This window comes from Haematobia irritans, chromosome 1 (assembly GCF_050003625.1).
Source record: "Haematobia irritans isolate KBUSLIRL chromosome 1, ASM5000362v1, whole genome shotgun sequence".
Classification (NCBI taxonomy): Eukaryota; Metazoa; Arthropoda; class Insecta; order Diptera; family Muscidae; genus Haematobia; species Haematobia irritans.
The window spans coordinates 215,469,220-215,496,805 of NC_134397.1; the positions used below are offsets into that span (position 1 = coordinate 215,469,220).

The window sequence follows — 27,586 nt, forward strand, 5'->3', positions numbered from 1 at the left end:
ATTGCGTAGAAACTTCTATGAAAGACTGTCATCCACAATCGAATTACTTGGGTTGTGGTATCTTAAAACTTCTTAACATCGTTTTCTAAATTGTGAGTTTGTCCATGCGTGGTAGGGAGTCAGAATTGAAATATGGGGGTCGCTTATATGGGGGGCTATATACAATTATGAACTTGATATGGACCAATTTTTTTGGGAATGGGGATCGATTTATCTGAGGGCTATATATAACTATAGACCGATATGGATGGTTGTTAACGGCCATAACTACCACAATGTTTCAACTGACTCGGATGAAATTTGCTCCTCCAAGAGGCTCCAAAACCAAATCTCGGGATCAGTTTTTATGGGAGCTATATATGATTATTGACTGATATGGACCACTTTTGGCATAGCTGTTAAATATCATATACTACCACCACGTACCATATTTCAACCACATCGGATGAATTTTGCTTCTCCAAAAGGCACCGGAGGTCATATCTTGGGATCGGTTTATATGGGGGCTATATATAATTATGGACTGATATGAACCAATTCCTGCATGGTTGTTGGATACCATATACTAACATCACGTACCAAACTTCAACCGAATCGGATGAATTTTGCTCTTCCAAGGGGCTACGGAGGTCATATCTGGGGATCAGTTTATATGGGGGCTATATATAATTATGGACTGATTTCGACCATTTTTGGCATGGTCATTAGAGACCATATGCTAACACCATTTACCAAATTTAAGATGTATCAGATGAAATTTGCTTCTCTTAGAGGCTCCGCAAGCCAAATCGGGGGATCGGTTCATTAGGTTAGGTTAGGTGGCAGCCTGATGTATCAGGCTCACTTAGACTATTCAGTCCATTGTGATACCACATTGGTGAACTTCTCTCTTATCACTGAGTGCTGCCCGATTCCATGTTAAGCTCAATGACAAGGGACCTCCTTTTTATAGCCGAGTCCGAACGGCGTTCCACATTGCAGTGAAACCACTTAGAGATGCTTTGAAACCCTCAGAAATGTCACCAGCATTACTGAGGTGGGATAAACCACCGCTGAGAAACGTTTTGGTGTTCGGTCGAATCAGGAATCGAACCCACGACCTTGTGTATGCAAGGCGGGCATGCTAACCATTGCACCACGGTGGCTCCTCCGGTTCATTTGGGGGCTATATATAATTATGGACCGATGTGAACCAATTTTTGCATGGTTTTTAGATATCATATGCTGACACCATGTACCAAATTTCAGCCGGATCGGATAAAATTTGCTTCTCTTAGAGTCCCCGCAAGCAAAATTTTGGGTCCGTTTATATGGGGGCTATACGTAAAAGTTGACGGATATGGCCCATTTGCAATACCATCCGACCTACATGAATAACAACTACTTGTGCCAAGATTCAAGTCGATAGCTTGTTTCGTTCGGAAGTTAGCGTGATTTCAACAGACGTACGGACGGACATGCTCAGATCGACTCAGAATTTCACCACGACCCAGAATATATATATACTTTATGGGGTCTTAGAGCAATATTTCGATGTGTTACAAACGGAATGACAAAGTTAATATACCCCATCCCATGGTGGAGGGTATAAAAAATCATTTTGTGGTGTTCGGTCGGAGCAGGGATTGAACCCAGAACCCTTTGCATGCAAGGCGAACATGCTAAACACTGCTCCACGTGGCCAACAAATATTATTTTCTGTTGAATAATGTTTTGTTTGCATCGACTCGTGGGCGCTGCAAACTATGCTATATAAATGTAACTTATAACGATAATTGTCTATTGGTGACTATAACAGCTAACTGCGTAGCCCAGTGGTAGTGTGTTGGCTTACAAATTGCATGGTTCCCCGATCGATTTTCCGTCCAGGCGAAAGGTTAATTTTGAAAAAATTATAAAATTGAATTTGTATTACAGAAAAAGGTGCCAAGAACTAAACAATTTCGTGGAAGTGAAAATTATGTGAGGGAATGACCACAATCTTCTTGGGGAGAAAATTCTTCCGATCATATAATATTTTTGAGCTCAAAATGCATCCAAACATATAATATGTTCACATAAAACAAACATAATAATGTTTCGGCAATATCCAATAATATATGCGCTTCCTGCAAAATATGTTTGGAACATATGTTAGAGAAGCGAGTTTTTTTGAGGGTGTAGACACAATATGTCTCCTACTGTCTGTACAGTGAAACCTCTCAGTAGTTGCCACTTACGGTAGCCTAAAATTTTGTCCACATTTGCTAGGTATCCACTTATAAGAGGTTACATTTAATTTGACAATATAGCAAAAGTGTGGTATGAAATATTTGGAACCAATAGAACTCTAAAGGTAAAATTATTTGGATAACGGGACACTCTAATATTTTTGGCTATGAGTTGACTGCTAAGGCGGTCATATCGGTCCCTTTTCTCAACCATCAACTTATCAACTACAGTAGAGCCTCTCAATTTTGGACACTCTGTAAACCGGACATTTCTCAATAGTGGGCAATTTTCGAGGGATGTTTCCTATACTATCACAATGGCTGTGCATGTAAACCGGGCACTTCTCAAAATTGGACAATTTTCGTGGGACATTTGCTATGACATTAAATTTAACCTCTTTCAAGTGGATACCTTCGAAATGTGGACAAAATTTAGACGACCGCGAGTGTTCACTTTTGAGAGGTTTCACTGTAACAACATAATCTTTTGGAAGATTGCAATAATTTTTATCGCGATAAAGATTGCCAATTTAGCCATATCGCAATAGAATTTAGAGTATTGACCCATATACTAAAACCAATTCAGTATTAAAGTGAGCATATAACTGATCTATACTGTAGCGCGTATATATCGCAGGGTTAATTAAATAAAAAACAAAACCAAAAATTTAATTTTGCGATACTCGTCAGAATGGCTTGCAGCATATTTTCGATAATTTTCTTATGTTTGTTTATTACCGCATCGAAGGGAGCAAATATACTGGCCTTCCTCCCCTCCTATAGTCAATCACACTTAATTATTGAAACGGCCGTGGTCAGAGAAATGGCTGTGCATAATCATAATGTAACAGTGGTCTCGCTTCTACCACTTAAGCCAGAATGGTTATATCCGACTATGACGTATATTAAACTTGATAAGGGCCTTTTCGATATGAATTCCGTTATGAAGCTAAACAAACGATCTGGCTTCGGTCGAGTTAACGACATTGTGAAATTCTTCAAGGATACTACGTTTTCATTGGCCGAAAGCCTAGAGGATCCCAAAATGCATGAATTGTTAAACAATAGTGGAAATCGCTATGATTTAATATTGTATGGATATTTGTTTGGTGATTTTCTTTTCGGTTTGGCTGAACATTTCGATTGTCCAATGGCTTTGTTGTGGCCAAATATACCGATGGCATCCATAATGAATTTAATGGGAAATCCTTTAGAGTTGTCTTATACTCCAGTGTCGATGTTGAATGTATCGCCACATAATAAAGGATTTTCGTATCGTTTGAATAATATCATCGAAATGGGCGTGGATTATGTGGCGACAGCTATTCGTAAATATTTTGAGAAATCTGCTTATGAGTAAGTACTAGTCGATACAGTGGTGGGAACAAATGGAGACTTTTAAGTTTATTTAATTTTAATATTAACAGAAGAAATATGTTTTTAAAATTATTTCATTGATTGTTTATTATTTATTTAATTAAAAATGAAAAAAATATCACCAAAATATTTCCAAATAATAAAAAGTTGATTGAAGTTGAAAAAATTTCAATTACTAAATTTATTTATACAATTAACTTTGTAATAAAAATAGATACATTAAGTTAATAATTAAGCCAATGCACAGTGGGCCAAATGACAGGTTTTTGACGCATCATCAAATCAACGGAAGCGCCTAGAGATTTGAAATTTTGTACATTTACCACTGAAAATGCGAATGAAGTATAATCACTGTCACGCCCACTTTCTAATGGAGGATGTATTTCAACCAACCAGATGTATTTCAAGCATCATACACCAAATTAAATATATCAATATGTAGTAACATTGGAAACTGAAAATCTAGATTAGAACTGATACTCACTGTTACTCCATCTTGATCACTACCCTAGAGTGTATATGATTTCAGCAATTTTAGTTCAATTCAATCTCTTACATTCTCATATTAGCTAAAAGTTTTGAATACCATTTTTTCTGCAACACTATGTAGAAATGGGAACATACTCAGATTTTCTCAACCCTGTATGTGTTTGTAGAAAAAAAAAACATTTTTGCGTTCCCAATCCAAAAATAACATTTTGTTCTTGAAACACGTTTGAAGTGTTCACTACCTTGACACTCTGCTATATGTAAGTCTATATTTAAATATTAGCTTTATCATTTAGCGAATTTTGTAACGGAACCTATGTCGACAAATCAGTTGCAGTAAGACACCCACTACGACATTTTATTTTATATACCTATTAACAGGTTGGCTGATAAGTCCCCGGTCTGACACATAGATGGCGTCGCTGGTATTAAATGCATATTATTTTTATATAGTACCAACCTTCAAATGATTCGTGTCAAAATTTGACGTCTGTAAGTCAATTAGTTTGTGAGATAGAGCGTCTTTTGTGAAGCAACTTTTGTTATTGTGAAAAAAATGGAAATGGTGTTTTGATAAAATACTGTTTTCTGAAGGGAAAAAATACGGTGGAAGCAAAAACTTGGCTGGATAATGAGTTTCCGGACTCTGCCCCAGGAAAATCAACAATAATTGATTGGTATGCAAAATTCAAGCGTGGTGAAATGAGCACGGAGGACGGTGAACGCAGTGGACGCCCGAAAGAGGTGGTTACCGACGAAAACATCAAACAAATCCACAAAATGATTTTGATTGACCGTAAAATGAAGTTGATCGAGATAGCAGAGGCCTTAAAGATATCAAAGGAACGTGTTGGTCATATCATTCATCAATATTTGGATATGCGGAAGCTCTGTGCAAAATGGGTGCCGCACGAGCTCACATTTGACCCAAAACAACAACGTGTTCATGATTCTGAGCGGTGTTTGCAGCTGTTAACTCGTAATACACCCGAGTTTTTCCGTCGATATGTGACAATGGATGAAAAATGGCTCCATCACTACACTCCTGAGTCCAATCGACAGTCGGCTGAGTGGACAGCGACCGGTGAACCGTCTCTGAAGCGTGGAAATACTCAAAAGTCCGCTGGCAAAGTAATGGCCTCTGTTTTTTGGGATGCGCATGGAATAATTTTTATCGATTATCTTGAGAAGGGAAAAACCATCAACAGTGACTATTATATGGCGTTATTGGAGCGTTTGAAGGTCGAAATCGTGGCAAAATGGACCCATATGAAGAAGAAAAAAGTCTTGTTCCACCAAGACAACGCACCGCGCCACAAGTCATTGAGAACGATGGCAAAAATTCATGAATTGGGCTTCGAATTGCTTCCCCACCCATCGTATTGTCCAGATCTGGCCCCCCGCGACTTTTCTTATTCTCAGACCTCAAAAGGATGCTCGCAGGGAAAAAATTTGGCTGCAATGGAGAGGTGATCGCCGAAACTGAGGCCTATTTTGAGGCAAAACCGAAGGAGTACTACCAAAATTGTATGAAAAAATTGGAAGGTCGTTATAGTCGTTGTATTGCTCTTAAAAGGAACTATTTTGAATAATAAAAACGAATTTTGACAAAAAAAAACAATGTGTTTTTCTTTGTTAGACCGGGCACTTATCAGCCAACCTGTTATTAATGATATGGTAGATATTGCAGATTTACCCAAATTGTTTTCTCCAGATGTTTCAACTAAACAAAGTAATGCTACTTCATTCTAATTCCCTGCTCAATTATTTTACTTTTTTCTTCAAGTTGTCGTGGTGAGTTATCTCTTTTTAATGTTTTTGCATTATTATTACAGCACTTGGAGTTGTTTTCTATCCAATAATTAATAATTTCTGCGTTGCGATTGTAACACCATAATTATAATGGGGTATGTTTGGTTAGGTTAGGTTATGTGGCAGACCGATGTATCTGGCTCACTTAGACTATTCAGTCCATTATGATACCACAGTGGTGAAATTCTCTCTTATCACTGAGTGCTGCCCGATTCCATGTTAAGCTCACTGACAAGGGACCTCCTTTTTATAGCCGAGTCCGAACGGCGTTCCACATTCCAGTGAAACCACTTAGAGAAGCTTTGAAACCCTCAGAAATGTCACCAGAATTACTGAGGTGGGATAATCCACCGCTGAAAAACTTTTTGGTGTTCGGTCGTAGCAGGAATCGAACCCACGACATTGTGTATGCAAGGCGGGCATGCTAACCATAGCATCACGGTGGCTCCCAAACCTTCATTAGCACTTATAAGCAGAAAAATTTATGTTTGCAGGAAAGACAACATCTCAACATTTCTAACGCAGTATCAATACGTTCCAAATTAGTAAATTCTACCCCAGTCAACATGGGACATACATTAAATTAAACAAAGAACAAATATGCTTTTTGTCACACATTTTTCTTAAATAACCAAACAATATTTACAATCAATGTTAATTTTTACTAAAAGTACATACCTTGACTTAAACTCTACATCTCAAATGAAGTTCATAACTTTAATAACGTGGTAGAGAGCCAGAATTGATATATGGAGGTCGCTTATATGGGGGCTGTATACAATTATGAACTTGATATGGACCAATTTTTGTGTGATTGGGGATCGAGTTATCTGAGGGCTATATATAACTATAGACCGATATGGACCAAGTTAGGCATCGTTGTTAACGGCCAAATACTAGCACAATGTACCAAATTTCAACTGACTCGGATGAAATTTGCTCCTCCAAGAGGCTCCAAAACTAAATCTCGGGATCGGTTTATATGGGGGCTATATATGATTATGTACTGATATGGACCACTTTTGGCATGGTTGTTAAATATCATATACTACCACCACGTACCAAATTTCAACCAGATCGGATGAAGTTTGCTTCTCCAAAAGGCACCGGAGATCAAATCTGGGGATCGGTTTATATGGGGGCTATATATAATTATGGACTGATATAAACCAATTCCTGCATGGTTGTTGGATACCATATACTAACATCACGTACCAAATTTCAACCGAATCGGATGGATTTTGCTCTTCCAAGGGGCTCCGGAGTTCAAATCTGGGGACTGGTTTATATGGGGGCTATATATAATTATGAACCGATTTCGACCAATTTTTGCATGGGTATATGAGGCCATATAAGAACACCACGTTCCAAATTTCAACTGAATCAGATGAATTTAGGTCTTCCAGGAGGCTCCGGAGGTCAAATCTGGTGATCGGTTTATATGTGGGCTATATATAATTATGGAGCGATGTGAACCAATTTTGTATGGTCATTAGAGACCATATACCAACACCATGCACCAAATTTCAGCCGGATCGGACGAAACTTGCTTCTCTTAGAGGCTCCGAAAACCAAATCGGGGGATCGGTTTATATGGGGGCTATATATAATTATTGACCGATGTGGACCAATTTTTTTATAGTTGTTTGAGACCATATACTTACACCATGTACCAAATTTCAGCCGGATCGGATGAAATTTGCTTCTCTTAGAGGCTCCGCAAACCAAATCAGGGGATCGGTTTATATGGGGGCTATATATAATTATGGACCGATGTGGACCAATTTTTGCATGGTTGTTAGAGGCCTTATACTAACACCATGTACCAAATTTCAGCCGGATCGGATGAAATTTGCTTCTCTTAGAGGCCTCGCAATCCAAATTTTGGGGTCCGTTTATATGGGGGCTATACGTAAAAGTGGACCGATATGGCCCATTTGCAATACCATCCGACCTACATCAGTAACAACTACTTGTGCCAAGTTTCAAGTCGATAGCTTGTTTCGTTCGGAAGTTAGCGTGATTTCAACAGACGGACGGACGGACGGACGGACGGACATGCTCAGATCGACTCAGAATTTCACCACGACCCAGAATATATATACTTTATGGGGTCTTAGAGCAATATTTCTATGTGTTACAACGGAATGACAAAGTTAATATACCCCCATCCTATGGTGGAGGGTATAAAAAACGGACAAGAGGGAACCTTTCCCCACCTTCGCTCCACTCCGACCTGATATCGGACTATCACGGACCCTATATTAATTTCACAAACTTCTCAATAGTCCCTATAAATTCTATCGAAGTAAATCGACAAAGTTTATTTCATTTTTCCCCTTCCCCAACCAGATATAGAAAAATCATGTATTAATTTAATCACCTCCTCCCTCTAAATTTCATGTAGATCGGAGAAGTTTAAATTTTGCTCTATTGTTTTAAAGGGACGTCACTTTCTCTGATACAATATCGACAAACACCGAAGTATATGACTGTCAAGCAAATTATAAGACCAAATTTCCGAAAGCTGGGCTATGGGCGGCCCTTCTTCCGTCCAAATATCACAAAATCAGGTATCAAATATTAATATCGTAACCTCTCCCCAGTCCTCTGTAAATTTCAAGTAACTTGGTAAAGTTTAATTGTTTCTCTGTATGTACTTAAGAGAAGCGGATGTCTCCATATGCCCTTTTATTTTTCCTCGACCAAATATGAAAAACTCAGGAACCTGATAAAAATTTCATAACCTCACCCATTTTTTCCGTAAAATTCAGTCAGGGGAGTTTAGTTTTATTTCTACTGTTCTTTAAAAAAAAGTCGGGCAAAGAGGAGGTCCCCCTCCGCAACCAAATATAGAAAAATAATGTAGCGAATCTTTGCCTAGATGCCAACCCCAACCTTCAATGAAAATTTCAAGCAAATCGCATAATTTTGTTCCAAGTTTCAAAAAGTAAGGCAAGAGGGAGGTCCTCTTCCCCGTCCACATATCCACATACCCATCAGGTACTCCATATTAATTTCATAACCTCACCGCATGTTCTCTGTAAATCTGAGATAATTTAGAGAATTTAGTTTTTTCACTGTACTTAAAAAAAAAGTCTAACAAAGGGGAGGTCCCCCTCCGCCGCCAAATATCGAAATATAAATATATAGCGGATATTTGGCTAGATGCCAACCCCAACCATCAATGAACATTTCATGCAAATCGGTCAACTATGGTCCAATTTTCAAAAAGTCCGACAAAGGGAAGGTCCCCCTTCGCGACCACGTGTCAAAAAATGAGGTACCCTATTTTCACCACATGAGCGCCCCCTACGATCTCTGAAAGTTTCAAGTAAATCGGTTCAGCCGTTTCCGAGCCTACCCGGAACATACAAACAAACAAACATACTTTGAATTTTGTATATAGATTCTATATATGTATATAGATTCAATGGAAAATTTTATCAAAATATTATTCTTATAGAAAATTTTGTCAACATTTTATTTCTATAGGAACTTTTGTCAAAATTTTATTTCTATGGAAAATTTTCTCAAAATGTTATGTCTATAAAAAATTATGTCAAAAGTTTATTTCTATATTTTATTCCTATAGAAAATTTTGTCAAAATTTTATTTCTATAGAAAATTTTGTCAAAATTTTATTTCTATAGAAACTTTTGTCATAATTTTATTTCTATAGAAAATTTTGTCAAAATTTTATTTCTGTAAAAAATTTTACGTGAAAAAATCGCGCGCGCGATTTATTTCAAGTACCCATCAGCAGCAAATCGATCATCTCATCTCGTTCCAATTTTCAGTTGAGACGAAAAATGGTCAAACATTCTGTTCCAGTCAAAAACAATTAAAACAAACGATGAAGCCAAGATATGTTAGTTTTACATCTTCTTCCAGCATATACAATAAAAGAAGGATTCGATATTTGTCAATAAGAGGCATATCTATCTATTAAATATTAAAAAAAAATTACTGGATAGATGAAGTAATCACATATAGCTTTTGAATGATTAAAAAAAAATATATATTTTGTTATTTTAAACTATTGTTTATATTCAATTATATTCAAACGGTCATAACACCCACATTTTTTATGGGGCTTATGACCGCGATTAGGGAGGACATAAAGCCCAAACTAAAATTGGGCGATGTGACCGCCCCAATGGAGGTCATAACGCCCAAAAATCATTTTGGGCGAAATGTCCGTTGGGGATATGTCCGGTCGCCGAAAATGTTATCAAAATTTTATTCAAAATTTAAAAATTTTGTCAAAACTTCTCTCTATAGAATATTTTGTCAAAATTTTATTTCTATAGAAAATTTTGTCAACAATTTATTTCTATAAAAAAACAATTTTGTCAAAATTTTATTTCTATAGAAAATTTTGTCAACAATTTATTTCTATAAAAAAAATTTTGTCAAAATTTTATTTCTATAGAAAATGTTGTCAAAATTTTATTTCTATAGAAACTTTTGTCATAATTTTATTTCTATGGAAAATGTTCTCAAAATTTTATTCAAAATTTTATTACTATAGAAAATGTTGTCAAAATTTTATTCAAAGTTTAAACATTTTGTCAAAACTTTATCTCTATAGAATATTTTGTCAAAATTTTATTTCTATAGAAAATTTTATCAACAATTTATTTCTATAAAAAATTTTCTCAAAATTGTATTTCTATAGAAAATTTTCTCAAAATTTTATTTCTATAGAAAATTTTGTCAAAATTTTATTTCTATAAAAAAATTTGTCTAAATTTTATTTCTATAGAAAATTTTGTTAAAATTTTATTTCTATAGATTTTTTTTTCTAAAATTTTATTTCTATAGAAAATTTATGTTTCTCTTAGTTGAAGAGTTATATTTAGCAAAATTTACCAAAACATCAAAACTTCTACCAATCTACCAAATAGTAAATAATCTAACATTTTTGGCAGAATTCTACCAAATGTGGCAACCGTGTTTTGCACCCTGTTGTATTTTAACTCACACCCTTTGGCTTACACACAAAGAAAATTTCACTAAAATTGAACCAGCGACTTTTTCATTGAAACAAAGTAACATTTTTATTATGAAAATAAGTAATTTCAATGAATTACAGAATACATATTACACATAATGATTTTTGTTCTACGATATAAGACTTCTTCGTATTTTGAAGAAAAAAACAAGTACATACGGACGCAAGTTCGGCCAGGCCGAATCTTATGTACCCACCACCATGGATTGCGTAGAAACTTCTACGAAAGACTGTGATTTAGTCCATACATGGTATATATTAGACAAAAAATTTATGTATAGTTAAGTGTACAAATAATTACGAATCGATATGGACTGTTTGCACGGTACGTAGAGAGCCAGAATTGAAATATGGGGGTCGCTTATATGGGGGCTATATACAATTATGAACTTGATATGGACCAATTTTTGTGTGATTGGGGATCGATTTATCTGAGGGCCATATATAACTATAGACCGATATGGACCTAGTTAGGCATGGTTGTTAACGACCATATACTAGCACAATGTACCAAATTTCAACTCACTCGGATGAAATTTGCTCCTCCAAGAGGTTCCAAAACCAAATCTCGGGATCGGTTTATATGGGGCTATGTACGATTATGGACTGATATGGACCACTTTTGGCATGGTTGTTAAATATCATATACTACCACCACGTACCAAATTTCAAGCAGATCGGATGAATTTTGCTTCTCCAAAAGGCACCGGAGGTCAAATCTGGGGATCGGTTTATATGGGAGCTATATATAATTATGGACTGATAGGAACCAATTCCTGCATGGTGTTTGGATACCATATACTAACATCACGTACCAAATTTCAACCGAATGGCAAGAATTTTGCTCTTCCAAGGGGCTCTGGAGGTCAAATCTGGGGATCGGTTTATATGGGGCCTATATATAATTATGGACCGATATCGACCAATTTTTGCATGGGAGTTTGAAGCCATATATTAACACCACATACCAAATTTCAACTGAATCAGATGAATTTTGGTCTTCCAAGAGGTTCCGGAGGTCAAATCTGGTGATCGGTTTATATGGGGACTATATATAATTATGAACCGATGTGGACCAATACTAACATCACGTACATATACTAACATCACGTACAAAATTTCAGCCGGATCGGATGAAATTTGCTTCTCTTAGCGGCCTCGCAAGCCAAATCGGGGGATCGGTTTATATGGGGGCTATATATAATTATGGACCGATGTCGACCAATTTTTGCATGGTTGTTAGAGACCATATACTAACACCATGTACAAAATTTCAGCCGAATAGGATGAAATTTGCTTCTCTTAGAGGCCTCGCAAGCCAAATCGGGGGATCGGTTTATATGGGGGCTATATATAATTATGGTCCGATGTGGACCAATTTTTGCATGGTTGTTAGAAACCATATACCAACACCATGTACCAAATTTCAGCCGGATCGGATGAAATTTGCTTCTCTTAGAGGCCTCGCAAGCCACATTTTGGGGTTCGTTTATATGGGGGCTATACGTAAAAGTGGACCGATATGGCCCATTTGCAATACCATCCGACCTACATCAATAACAACTACTTGTGCCAAGTTTCAAGTCGATAGCTTGTTTCGTTCGGAAGTTAGCGTGATTTCAACAGACGGACGGACAGACGGACATGCTCAGATCGACTCAGAATTTCACCACGACCCAGAATATATATACTTTATGGGGTCTTAGAGCAATATTTCGATGTGTTACAAACGGAATGACAAAGTTAATATACCCCCCATCCTATGGTGGTGGGTATAAAAATAGATTTGAAATCTGTAAAAGCTCTGTTAACGCCATACGATGTTCATATTATTAAGAGTAAGAAGAAACTATCACAGACCTAAAAAATGCTTTAGAGCCAAATATGATTTTTGGTCTGCCTGTTAAGTTTATGTCCCATCTGTTTCTTTAATATCACATTTCGTTTGAAATTAGCCAATGGTAAGTTTAAGGTCTTAGAGAAAATTGAAAAATATTATACAATGATAATGTTAATAGTAAATCCCAAAATTTCTTTCGAATGGCAGATTGCATCCAATTGATATGAAATCTTATCGATAAAACAAGATTAGGACAAGAACTCTAGAAAGCTGACGGGCTTCCAGATTAGTATTTGCATAGTAGTTCTACTCAAACGGTTAAACTAAACGATTGTGTCTAGTATCGGAACGAATAAAGTGAAATGAGAAATTTAATATTAAATTCCCTCAAATGGATGGTTTTCATATTAGCCATGACTTCCAGAACTGCGGAAACGTCGAATATTTTGGCTTTCCTACCCTCAGCTAGTTCATCACATTTAATTATCGAAATGGCCGCAGTTAAAGCTATGGCTGAACGAGGACATAATGTCACGGTAGTCTCGGTATTACCCCTGAAATCGGAATGGCTACATCCAAGCATAACCTATATTCAACTTGATCGAGGTTTATTTGATATGAATCCTTTCATGAATGGCATGAGAACTAAGAACTTTATACGACGTTTCAAGACGATCATGACAATGTTTAAGGATTTAGTTTTTCAAGTGGCCGAATGTTTTGAGGATCCAAAAATGAAAGAATTACAAAATAATTCTGGAAATCATTTCGATTTAATGATGTTTGGTTATTTTGGAGCGGATTATTCCTTTGGTTTGGCCGAACATTTCAATTGCCCCGTTGCATTGATATGGCCCAATATACCGATAGCATATATTTTGGGATTAATTGGTAATCCCGTGGAAATGTCCTATACGCATTCAACCATGTTGAATGTATCTGCTGATCTTAATGGTTTCATGGGCCGTTTTATCAATATGGTTTATGGCATTTTTGATATAATTATGGCTAAGATGCGAGACTATTATGGAAAACCCTTATATGAGTAAGTACAGTGAGGAAATATTACACAGCGCAATAAAATTGAACTGTTTTTGTGTTGATTTGAAGTTTATAGCAATTTTTTTAGTAATTTGAGGTCGCTGAATCGAAATCTGCACTTGGTTTTTTTCTATCAGCTCGATTTTTCGAGATATACCGTTATGTTCAAAATTAAGGCACTTCCGCTACATATAGTGGAATAACTTGAAAACGGTTCAACATATTAAAATAATAAAAAAACTATCAGAAAACCCCTAACAATATTCTCTCTAAGCCGTCTTTACATTGCTTTTCAATTTTCCAAGTAGTGTTAGAGATATCGTTTAAGTTTTGAAAAAAAAAAATAAATTAAAAAAAAAAAAATTAATTTAATTTTTTTTTTAAGTTTGAACATAACGGTATATCTCGAAAAATCTAGCTGATAGGAAACCAAGTACAGATTTGGATTCAGCGTCCCAAATAACCTTAAAAACAATATTCAGTTCTTAATCAGCAGAACAACTGCTCCCCTGTGTTATTAACGAAAGAGTAAAACACCATTTCGTATTATTAATTAAAATGTTCGATAACTGAATCGAAATATCCCAGTAAAAAAGTTATGTGCAACATGAAAATATATATATATCATATCATTAAGGGCGTTCAGATTTCAAAACTATCCGTCCATGAAAACGAACCATCACACATGCGGTGTCAAACGGATTTCTCATAAAAATAAAATAATGACAACATTTGCCATAGACATAAAATGTTGACAAAATTTTCTATAGAAATAAAATTTTTACAAAAATATTTATAGAAAAAAAAATTTGACAAAATTTTCTATAGAAATAAAATTTTGACAAAATTTTCTATAGAAATAAAAGTTTGACAAATTTTCTATAGAAATAAAATTTTGACAAAAAATTTTTTATAGATAAAATATTGACGAAAATTTTTTTTATATATAAAATTTTGACGAAAATTTCTATAGAAATAAAATTTTGACAACATTTTCTATAAAAATAAAGTAGTGACAAAACTTTGTATAAAAATAATTTTTTGACAAACTTTTTAATAAAAATAAACTTTTGACAAAATTTTCTATAGAAATAAAATTTAGACAAAAATTATCCAAAGAACAAAATGTTGACAAAATTCTTTATAGAAATAAATTTTTGACACCATTTTTTATAAAAATAAACTTTTGAAAAAATTTTCTATAGAAATAAAATGTTGCCAAATTTTTCTATAGAAATAAAATTTTGACAACATTTTCTATAAAAATAAAGTAGTGACAAAACTTTGTATAAAAATAATTTTTTGACAAACTTTTTAATAAAAATAAACTTTTGACAAAATTTTCTATAGAAATAAAATTTAGACAAAAATTATCCAAAGAAAAAAATGTTGACAAAATTCTCTATAGAAATAAATTTTTGACAACATTTTTTATAAAAATAAACTTTTGAAAAAATTTTCTATAGAAATAAAATGTTGCCAAATTTTTCTATAGAAATAAAATTTTGACAAAATTCTCTATAGAAATAAATTTTTGACAAAATTTTCTATAGAAATAAATTTTTGACAATTTTTTTTATAAAAATAAACTTTTGACAAAATTTTCTATAGAAATAAAATTTTGACAAAATTTTCAATAGAAATAAAATTTTGATAAAATGTTCTATAGAAATAAAATTTTCAAAAAATTTTCTATAGAAATAAAATTTTTACAAAATTTTCTATAGAAATAAAATTTTTACAAAATTTTCTATAGAAATAAAATTTTGACAAAATCTTCTATAGAAATAAAATTTTGACAAAATTTTCCATAGAAATAAAATTTTGACAAAATTTTCTATAGAAATAAATGTTTGAAAAATTTTTTTATAAAAATAAACTTTTGACAATATTTTCTATAGAAATATAATTTTGTAAAATTTTCTACAGAAATAAAATTTTGACAAAATTTTCTACAGAAATAAAATTTTGACAAAATTTTTTAAAGAAAAAAATTTTGACAAAATTTTCTGTGGAAATTAAGTTTTGATAAATTTTTCAATGGAAATAAAATTTTGACAAAATTTTTTGTAGAAATAAAAGTTTGACAAAAATTTCTATAGAAATACAATTTTGACAAAATTTCCTATAAACATAAAATTGTGACAAAATTTTCTATAGAAATAACCTTTTGACAAAATTTTCTATAGAAATATTTTTTTTCATTCGTTTTGTTGTGTTATTGTTGTTTTTTTTATTAAATGGAAAAAAACCAACAATGACAAAACAAAACGAATGAGAAAAGGGGAAGCACGCTTAAAATAAACTGCACTCAAATCGATGATTTGACGGTGGCAAAGGAAAGGAGATATGTTTGTACGAATTTATTTCGGATTTTGTGAACTGCCTGAATTTATTCTGATAATTGGTTGACAGTTTTGCTGCAAGTAGAGGATGCTGATGAGGAATGTGGTAATTCCCAAACGTGCGTCCATCCAACCATCTTGCAGTCTATAGGGCTTTGCCCAAATCAATTTTGACAAAAATTCTTTTCCTCTGTTGGTTAAGCTAAACTTGTAGTTTAGTCAATGCATGGTTTGAAGCTGAAATCAAAAACAACAACAATCAAATAAGTTTTTGACGAAACTTTCTATAGAATAAATGTTTGACAATTTTTTTTTATAAAAATAAATTTTTGACAAAACTTTCTATAGAAATAAATTTTTGACAAAATTTTTTATAAAAATAAACTTTTGACAATATTTTCTATAGAAATAAAATTTTGACAATATTTTCTATAGAAATAACATTTTGACAAAATTTTCTATAGAAATAAAATTTTTGGCAACATTTGCTATAGAAATAAACTTTTGACAAACTTTCTATAGAAACAAATTTTTGACAAAATTTTTTATAAAAATAAATTTTGACAAAATATTTTATAGAAATACAATTTTGACAAAATTTCCTATAAAAATAAAATTTTAACAAAATTTTCTATAGAAATAAAATTTTAACAAAAATTTCTATAGACATAAAATTGCGACAAAATTTTCTATAGAAATACAATTTTGAAAAAAATTTCTATAAAAATAAAATTGTGAAAAAATTTTCCATAGAAATAAAATTTTCTATAGAAATAACATTTGGACAAAATTTTCTATAGAAATAATTTTTTTTTCATTCGTTTTGTTTTGTTATTGTTGTTTTTTTATTAAAGGGAGAAAAAACCAACGATAACAAAACAAAACGAATGAAAAAAAGAGGAAGCACGCTCAAAATAAACCCTGCCAACTGCACTCAAATCGATAATTTGACGTTGGCAAAGGAAAAGAGATATGTTTGTACGAATTTATTTCGGCATAAGCCGGTTATCATGTAAAACCTTTTTTTCGGAAGATTCAAGTGTGGGTTTAGTGAACTGCCTGAATTTATTCTGATAATTGGTTGATAGTTTAGCTGCAAGTAGAGGAAGCTGATGAGGAATGTGGTAATTCCGAAACGTGCGTCCACCCAACCATCTTGCAAATAATAACCAAATAAACCAAATAAATTTGACAAAAATTATTTTCCTCTGTTGGTTAAGCTACACTTGAAATGGCAGTAGCTAAAACTATGGCTGAACGTGGACATAATGTCACGGTAGTCTCGGTTTTACCCTTAAAATCGGAATGGTTACATCCAAGCATGACCCATATTCAACTTGAACGAGGTTTATATGATATGAATCCCTTTATGAATGGCATGAAAACTAAAGACTTAACACGACGTTTCAAGACGATCATAACAATGTATAAGGATTTAATTTTTCAAGTGGCCGAATGTTTTGAGGATCCAAAAATGAAAGAATTACAAAATAATTCTGGAAATCATTTCTGTTGGTTAAGCTACACTTGTAGTTTAGTCAATGCATGGTTTGAAGCTGAAATCAAAACAACAACAGTGAAATGAATTTTTGACGAAATTTTCTATAGAAATAAATGTTTGACAATTTTTTTTATAAAAATAAACTTTTGTCAAAATTTTCTATAGAAATAAAATTTTGACAAAAATTATCCAAAGAAAAAAAAAATGTTGATAAAATTCTCTATAGAAATAAATTTTTGACAAAATTTTCAAAAAATTTTTTACAGAAATAACTTTTTGACAAAATTTTCTATAGGAATAAAATTTTGACAAAATTTTCTATAGAAATAAAATTTTGCCAAAATTTTCTATAGAAATAACATTTTGACAAAATTTTCTATAGAAATAAAATTTAGACAAAATTTTGTACAGAAATAACATTTTTACAAAATTTTCTATAGAAATATTTTTTTATATAAAATAAATAAAATTTTGGCACAATTTTCTATAGAAATAAAATTTTGACAAAATTTTCTATAGATATAAAATTTTGACAAAATTTTCTATAGAAATAATATTTTGACAAAATTTTCTATAGAAATAAAATTTTGACAAAATTTTCTATAGAAATAAAAATTTGACAAAATTTTCTATAGAAATAAACCTTTGACAAAATTTTCTATAGAAATAAAGTTTTGACAAAATTTTTTAGAAAAATAAACTTTTGACAAAATTTTCTATAGAAATAAAATTTTGATAAAATTTTCTTTAGAAATAAAATTTTGACAAAATTTTCTATAGAAATATAATTTGACAAAATTTTCTATAGAAATAAAATTTTCACAATATTCTCTATAAAAATAAATTTTTGACAAAACTTTGTATAAAAATAAATTTTTGACAAAATTTGTTATAAAAATAAACTATTGATAAAATTTTCTATAGAAATAACATACCATTGTGACAAAATTTTCTGTAGAAATAAAATTTTGACATAATTTTCTATAGAAAAAAATTTTTGACAAAACTTTCTATAAAAATAAATTTTTGACAAAATAAAAGAAATAAACTTTTGACAAAACTTTCTATAGGAATAAACTTTTGACAAAACTTTCTATAGAAATAAAGTTTTGACAAAATTTTTTATAGAAATAAAATTTTGACAAAAATTTCTATAGAAATAAAATTTTGACAACATTTTCTATAGATATAAAATTTTGACAAAATTTTCTATAGAAATAATATTTTGACCAAATTTTCTATAGACATAAAATTTTGACAAAATTTTCTATAAAAATAAAAATTTGACAAAAATTTCTATAGAAATAAACTTTTGACAAAACTTTCTATAGAAATAAAGTTTTGACAATTTTTTTTTATAAAAACAAACTTTTGACAAAATTTTCTATAGAAATAAAATTTTGATAAAATTTTCTATAGAAATAAAATTTTGGCAAAATTTTCTATAGAAATAAAATTTTGACAAAATTTTCTATAGATATAAAATTTTGACAAAATTTTTTATAGAAATAATATTTTGACAAAATTTTCTATAGAAATAAAATGTTGACAAAATTTTTTATAGAAATAAAAATTTGACAAAATTTTCTATAGAAATAAACCTTTGACAAAATTTTCTATAGAAATAAAGTTTTGACAAAATTTTTTAGAAAAATAAAATTTTGACAAAATTTTCTATAGAAATAAAATTTTGATAAAATTTTCTATAGAAATAAAATTTTGGCAAAATTTTCTATAGAAATATAATTTTGACAAAATTTTCTATAGAAATAAAATTTTCACAATATTCTCTATATAAATAAATTTTTGACAAAACTTTGTATAAAAATAAATTTTTGACAAAATTTTTTATAAAAATAAACTATTGATAAAATTTTCTATAGAAATAACATACCATTGTGACAAAATTTTCTGTAGAAATAAAATTTTGACATAATTTTCTATAGAAAAAAATTTTTGACAAAACTTTCTATAAAAATAAATTTTTGACAAAATAAAAGAAATAAACTTTTGACAAAACTTTCTATAGAAATAAAGTTTTGACAAAATTTTCTATAGAAATAAAATTTTGACAACATTTTCTATAGATATAAAATTTTTACAAAATTTTCTATAGAAATAATATTTTGACCAAATTTTCTATAGACATAAAATTTTGACAAAATTTTCTATAAAAATAAAAATTTGACAACATTTTCTATAGAAATAAACTTTTGACAAAACTTTCTATAGAAATAAAGTTTTGACAATTTTTTTTTATAAAAACCAACTTTTGACAAAATTTTCTATAGAAATAAAATTTTGATAAAATTTTCTATAGAAATAAAATTTTGACAAAATTTTCTATAGAATAAAATTTTGGCAAAATTTTCTATAGAAATAAAATTTTGACAAAATTTTCTATAGAAATAAAATTTTCACAATATTCTCTATAGAAATAAATTTTTGACAAAACTTTCTATAAAAATAAATTTTTGACAAAATTTGTTATAAACATAAACTATTGATAAAATTTTCTATAGAAATAACATACCATTTTGACAAATTTTTCTATAGAAATAAAATTTTGACAAAATTTTCTATGGAAATAAAATTTTGACAAATTTTTTATAGAAATAAAATGTTGACAAAGTTTTTCTATATATATAGATAAATATTTTTATATAGCCCTAAGTGACTGCAGTTAAATAACCAAATATGATTTTTAAACTGCCTGTTCAGTTTTAATAGGGAATCATATAGTCGACAACGTTCAAGTGTTTAATTTCTTCTAAAATTAGGCAATGGTAATACTAAGACCTTAGAGTATATCTAAAAAATGTCATGCAATGATTATGTGCATATTGAGTTTATTACGAATGGACGAAGATTGCAAACAAATCTTTCATAGATATGAAAGCTTATTGATAAAATGTGATAAGGACAAAAACTCTAGAAAGTTAAGAGTCTTCCTGAATAATTAGCATATTAGTTCTGCTCAAACGGGTTAACTAAACGATTGTGTCTTGTATCGAATTGAATTTAAGTGAAATGAGAAATTTAATACTAAATTCCATCAAATGGATGGTTTTCATATTAGCCATGACCTCTAGAACTGCAGAAACATCGAATATTTTGGTCTTCTTACCCTCTGCTAGTTCATCACATATAATTATCGAAATGGCAGTAGCTAAAACTATGGCTGAACGTGGACATAATGTCACGGTAGTCTCGGTTTTACCCTTAAAATCGGAATGGTTACATCCAAGCATGACCCATATTCAACTTGAACGAGGTTTATATGATATGAATCCCTTTATGAATGGCATGAAAACTAAAGACTTAACACGACGTTTCAAGGCGATCATAACAATGTATAAGGATTTAATTTTTCAAGTGGCCGAATGTTTTGAGGATCCAAAAATGAAAGAATTACAAAATAATTCTGGAAATCATTTCGATTTAATGATGTTTGGTTATTTTGGAGCGGATTATTCCTTTGGTTTGGCCGAACATTTCAATTGCCCCGTTGCATTGATATGGCCCAATATACCGATAGTAAGTATTTTGGAACTAATTGGTAATCCCTTGGAAATGTCCTATACGCCTTCAAGCGTATTGAATGTATCTGCTGATCTTAATGGATTCATGAGCCGTTTTATCAATATGATTTATGGCATTCTTGATATAATTATGGCTAAGATGCGAGACTATTATGGAAAAACTTTATATGAGTAAGTACATTGAGGAAAAAATATTAACAAAATAGTAAAACACAATTTTGTATTATTAATGAAAATATTCGTTATCTGAATCGAAATAACCCAGTAAAAAAATATATGGGCAATATGAAAATATACCCATAGAAAAGATCATGAACGGTGTAAAGATTTCAAAAAGATCCGTCTATGAAAATGAATCAACACACACGCGGTGTCAAACGGATTTCCCATAGAAATAAAATGTTGACAAAATTTTTTATAGAAATAAAATGTTGACAAAATTTTCTATAGAAATAAAATTTTAACAAAATTTTCTACAGAAATAAAATATTGACAAAATTTTATATAGAAATAAAATTTTGAAAAAAATTTCTATAAAAATAAAATTTTGACAAAATCTATATATATAAAATTCAATCTATGTTTGTTTATTTGTTTGTTTGTTTGTTTGTTTGTATGTACCGAGTTGGCTCCGAAACGGCTGAACCGATTTACTTGAAACTTTCAGAGATCGTAGGGGGCGTTCATGTGGTGAAACTAGGGTACCTTATTTTTTGACACCTGGGCGCGGAGGGGGACCCCCCCTTTGTCGGACTTTTTGAAAATTGGGCCAAAGTTGACCGATTTGCCTGAAATTTTCATTGAAGGTTGGGTTTGGTATCTAGACAAAGATCCGCTACTTTATATTTCGATATTTGGTGGCGGAGGGGGACCTCCCCTTTGTTCGTCTTTTTTTAAAGTACAGTGAAAAAACTAAAATTCTCTAAATTATCTGAAATTTACAGAGAACATGCGGTAAGATTATGGAATTAATATGGGGTACCCGATGATTTCAAATGTGGATAGGGATGTGGACCTCCCCCTTGCCCTACTTTTTGAAACTTGGAACAAAATTATGCGATTTGCTTGAAATTTTCATTGAATGTTGGGGTTGGCATGTAGACAAAAATCCGCTACATTATTTTTCGATATTTGGTCGGGGAGGGGGACCACCCCTTTGCCCAAATTTTTTTTTTGAAAGTACAAACAAAACTAAACTCCGCCGACTGAAATTTTACAGAAAAAATGGGTTACGAAATTTATATCAGGTTCCTGATTTTTTAATAAAAATAAAAGGACATAGGGAGACATCCGCTTCTCTTAAGTACATACAGAGAAACAATTAAACTTTACCGAGTTACTTGAAATTTACAGAGGACTGGGGAGAGATCGTAACCTCCGTCAACCGTAATAGTTGATACCTGATTTTGTGATATTTGGACGGAAGAGAGGCCACCCCTTTAGGCTTATAATTTGCTTGACATTTTCTGGGACGTTTACAAAAGATACGCTAATCACTTTTCGATATTTGGTCGGAGAGGAGGTCCTCCTCTAAAACTACAAAAAAATTTAAGTTTTCTTGAAATTGACAAAGGCAGTGGGGGAAGGTTATTAACGAAGAGGCAACCTTCCTTGCCCCACACTTGAAGGAAAGTTTCAAGAATTTTCAGGGAAGGTTAGGCGTGTCGATATTGTATCGGGAAAAGTGACGTCCCTTTAAAACAATAGAGCAACATTTAAACATCTCCGATCTACTTGAAATTTATAGGGACGTGGCAGGAGGTGATTAAATTTATACATAATTTTTAAATTATTATATGATTTTTCGATATCTGGTTGGGGAAGGGGAAAATTGAAATAAACTTTATCGATTTACTTCGATAGAATTTATAGGGACCATTGAGTAGTTGCGACATTAATATAGGGTACGTGATAGTCCGATATCAGGTCGGAGTGGAGCGAAGGTGGGGAGAGGGTTCCCTTTTGTCCGTTTTTTTTTTTCTTAAATTGAAAGTAGAGGGTTGTCCGTAAATGGGAACTCGGTACATAATTTTATAATTTTTGTACAGGCTTCTGCCAGACTTCTTTTTAGTAAAGAACTTAAATTTACATGAAATTGGCAGCCAACGTAGAGGGTGCATCATTTTCCAACATTTTAGCAAATGTTAATGTGGTAAAATTTTTTACTACTTTTGCTTTTTCCGATTTATTGGATGGGAAACAGTAATTCTTTGTATGTTATTATAATATAGTGCTTAATTTTCAGATATGTTGAGGAGAAGGATACCTTTCCTTGACAAACCCCACTTAAAATTCACAAGAAATATAGAAGATTGTCCAACTACTTGAATACAGAACATTATTAAAAAAATTTGGAGGAAAGGGTACACCCTCTCCCGCCGTATTTGTACCTATAAACGAAAAATCAAGTAGTCCGATTTGTTTAAAAGAATTGAAATCTTTTCGAATTTGTTTTCAGCACGAAGGATATAGTTGACTAAGTTAATGCAAAATGTTCCTCCAAATACGCTTCGGAAGGAGCAGCGAAGCGGGCCGGGTTACGTTAGTTTTCTATAAAAATAAAACTTTGATAACATTTTCTATGCAAATAAAATTTTGACAAAATTTTCTATAGGAACAAAATTTTCTATAGAAATAAAATGTTAACAGAATTTTTTGTAGAAATAAAATGTTAACAGAATTTTTTGTAGAAATAACATTTTAACAGAATTTTTTGTAGAAATAAAATTTTGGCAAAATTTTCTATAGAAATGAAATTTTGACAAAATTTTCTATAGAAATTACATTTTGACAAAATTTTCTATAGAAGTAAAATTTTGTCAAAATTTTCTATAGAAAAAAAAACATTTGACAAAATTGCCTATAGAAATAAAATTTTGACAAAATTTTGTATAGAAATAAAATGTTGACAAATGTTTCTATAGAAATAAAATGTTGACAAAATTTTCCACAAAAATAAAATTTTGACAAAATTTTCTATAGAATTAAACTTTTGAGAAAATTTTCTATAGAAATAAAATTTTGACAAAATTGTCTATAAAATTAAAATTTTTGCTAAATTTTCTATTAAAATAAAAAAATGTATAAAAGTAAAGTTTTGACAAAATTTTTTATAGAAATAAAATTTTTGACAAAATTTTCTATAGAAATAAAATTTTGTCAAAATTTTCCATTAAAAAAAAAAAACATTTGACAAAATTGCCTATAGAAATAAAATTTTGACAAAATTTTTTATAGAAGTAAAATGTTGACAAATGTTTCTATAGAAATAAAATTTTGACAAAATTTTCTATAGAAATAAAATTTTGACAAAATTTTCTATAGAAATAAAATTTTGACAAAATTGTCTATAAAAATAAAATTTTGGCTAAATTTTCTATTGAAATAAAAAGTTTTATAAAAGTAAAGTTTTGACAAAATTTTTTATAGAAATAAAATTTTTGACAAAATTTTCGATGGTAATAGTTAGGTTAGGTTTGGTGGCAGCCCGATGTATCAGGCTCACTTAGACTATTCCGTTTTATAAAAGTAAAGTTTTGACAAAATTTTTTATAGAAATAAAATTTTTGACAAAATTTTCGATGGTAATAGTTAGGTTAGGTTTGGTGGCAGCCCGATGTATCAGGCTCACTTAGACTATTCCGTTCATTGTGATACCACATTGGCGAACTTCTGTCATCACTGAGTGCTGCCCGATTCCATGTTAAGCTCAATGACAAGGGACCTCCTTTTTATAGCCGAGTCCGAACGGCGTTCCACATTGCAGTGAAACCACTTAGAGAAGTTTTTGAAAACCCTCAGAAATGTCACCAGCATTACTGAGGTGGAATAGTCCACCGCTGAAAAACTTTTTGGTGTTCGGTCGAAGCAGGAATCGAACCCACGACCTCGTGTATGCAAGGCGGGCATGCTAACAATTGCACCACGGTGGAAATAAAATGGCGACAACATTTTTTATGGATATAAAATTTGGACAAAATTTTCTATAAAAAGAAAATTTTGGCAAAATTTTTATAAAAGTAAAGTTTTGACAAAATATTTTATAGAAATAAAATTTTTGACAAAATTTTCGATGGTAATAAAATGGCGACAAAATTTTCTATGGAAATAACATTTTGACAAATTTTTTTATAGCAATAAAATTTTGAAAATTATCTATAGAAATGAAAGGTTGACAAAAGTTTTTATAGAAATAAAATTTTGACAAAATTTTCTCTAAAACTAAGATTTTGAAAAAATTTCTATAGAAATAAAATTTTTACAAAATTTTTGAGAAAATTTTCTATAGAAATAAAATTTTGACAAAATTTTCTATAGAAATAAAATTTTGACAAAATTTTCTATAAAACTAAGATTTTGAAAAAAAAAATTTATAGAAATAAAAATTTTACAAAATTTTCTATAGGATTAAAATTTTTACAAAAATTTTCTATAGGATTAAAATTTTTACAAAAATTTTCGATAGAAATAAAATTTTGGCAAAAAATCTATAGAAATATATCTATATATAGCATTAATTCCTTTCAAAATTAGGCAATGGTAATATTAAGACCTTAGAGTATATCTAAAAAATAGCATGCAATGATTATGTGCATATTAAGTTTATTGCGAATGGACGAAGATTGCAAACAACTCTTTCATTGATATGAAAGCTTATTGATAAAATGTGATAAGGACAAAGACTCTAGAAAGTTAACAGGCTTCCTGAATAATATTAGCATATTAGTTCTGCTCAAACGGGTTAACTAAACGATTGTGTCTAGTATCGAATTGAATTTAAGTGAAATGAGAAATTTAATATTAAAATCCATCAAGTGGATGGTTTTCATATTAGCCATGACCTCCGGAACTGCAGAAACATCAAACATTTTGGCCTTCCTGCCCACATGCAGTTCATCACATTTAATTATCGATATGGCTGTAGTTAAAGCTATGGCTGAACGAGGACATAATGTCACGGTAGTCTCGGTATTACCCCTGAAATCGGAATGGCTACATCCAAGCATGATCCACATTCACCTGGATCGAGGTTCATTTGATTTGAATCCCTATATGAATGGCATGAGCACTAAGAGCTTAACACAACGCTTCAAGACGCTCATAACAATGTTTAAGGATTTAATTATCCAAGTCGCTGAATATTTCGAGGACCCAAAATTGAAAGAATTGCAACGTAATTCTGAAAATCATTTCGATTTAATGATTTTTGGTTATTTTGCAGGGGATTATGCGTTTGGTTTGGCCGAACATTTCAATTGCCCTATAGCATTGATATGGCCGAATATACCGACAGCATGTATTATTGCATCAATTGGTAATCCCTTGGAAATCTCCTATACGCCTTCAAGCATATTCAATTTATCTGCTGATATTAAGGGTCTTGCGGGACGTTTTATGAATATGATTTATGCTATATTTGATATAGCTACGGCTAAGTTGCGAGACTATTATGGGAAGCCTTTTTATGAGTAAGTAAATGAAAGAAAAATAAACTCGTAAAATTAAAGGACCTATTTGGACCTTTATAAAACAAATTGTGCACAGCTCTTAACTGATTTAAATTACCTCTAGATTTCAAATACGAAGCAAATCATATGAAAACTGTGGCATCCACGCCCCAAGAAGTCAAATCGAGAGATCGTTCAATATGAGGGCCAGCGTTGCCATAATCAATTTTTCTTTTGCACCAACAGTTTTCTAAAATTGGACCAAAATTCGTACTAGCGGACCATTTTTCCAAATTAAACTAATATAATTTAAAAGTTTAAATTTTTTCAAAATTTTACTTCGATTGAATATTTTTCAGTAGAAAATTTTGTCAAAATTTTATTTCTATAGACAATTTTATCAAAATTTTATTTCTAGAGAAAATTTTGTTAAAATTTTTTTTCCATAAAAAATTTGGTTAAAATTTCATTTCCATAGAAAATTTGGTTTCTATAGAAAATTTTTATTTCTATAGAAAATTTTGTCAAAATTTTATCTCTATAGAAAATTTTGTTAAAAATTTATTTATATAGAAAATTTTGTCAAAATTTTATTTCTATAGAAAATTTTGTCAAAATTTTATCTCTATAGAAAATTTTGTTAAAAATTTATTTCTATAGAAAATTTCGTCAAAATTTTATTTCTATAGAAAATTTTGTTAAAAATTTATTTATATAGAAAACTTTGTCAACATTTTATTTGTATAGAAAATTTTGTCAAAGTTTTATTTCTATAGAAAATTTTGTCAAAATTTTATTTCCATAGAAAATTTTGTCAAAATTTTATCTCTGTAGAAAATTTTGTCAAAATTTTATCTCTGTAGAAAATTTTGTTAAAAATTTATTTCTATAGAAAATTTTGTCAAAATTTTATCTCTATAGAAAATTTTGTCAAAATTTTATTTCTATAGACAATTTTGTAAAAA

General features: G+C 30.9%; 2 protein-coding genes across 2 annotated transcripts in view; both read left to right on the plus strand.

The window, feature by feature from the left end:
- Window positions 1-27,586, plus strand: part of LOC142234749 (uncharacterized) — an 80,623-nt gene that overhangs the window by 42,050 nt on the left and 10,987 nt on the right. The gene's annotated exons all lie outside the window — the stretch shown is intronic.
- LOC142219882 (UDP-glycosyltransferase UGT4-like) lies at window positions 25,931-26,646 on the plus strand. Its single transcript, XM_075288649.1, has one exon. It carries the CDS (start codon window positions 25,960-25,962, stop codon window positions 26,644-26,646), a length of 687 nt encoding a protein of 228 aa, XP_075144764.1. The 5' UTR covers window positions 25,931-25,959.

What these genes read in the sequence shown, in the direction of transcription:
- LOC142219882 (XM_075288649.1), top strand. Translation starts at nt 25,960, where the DNA reads ATGAGAAATTTAATATTAAAATCCATCAAGTGGATGGTTTTCATATTA.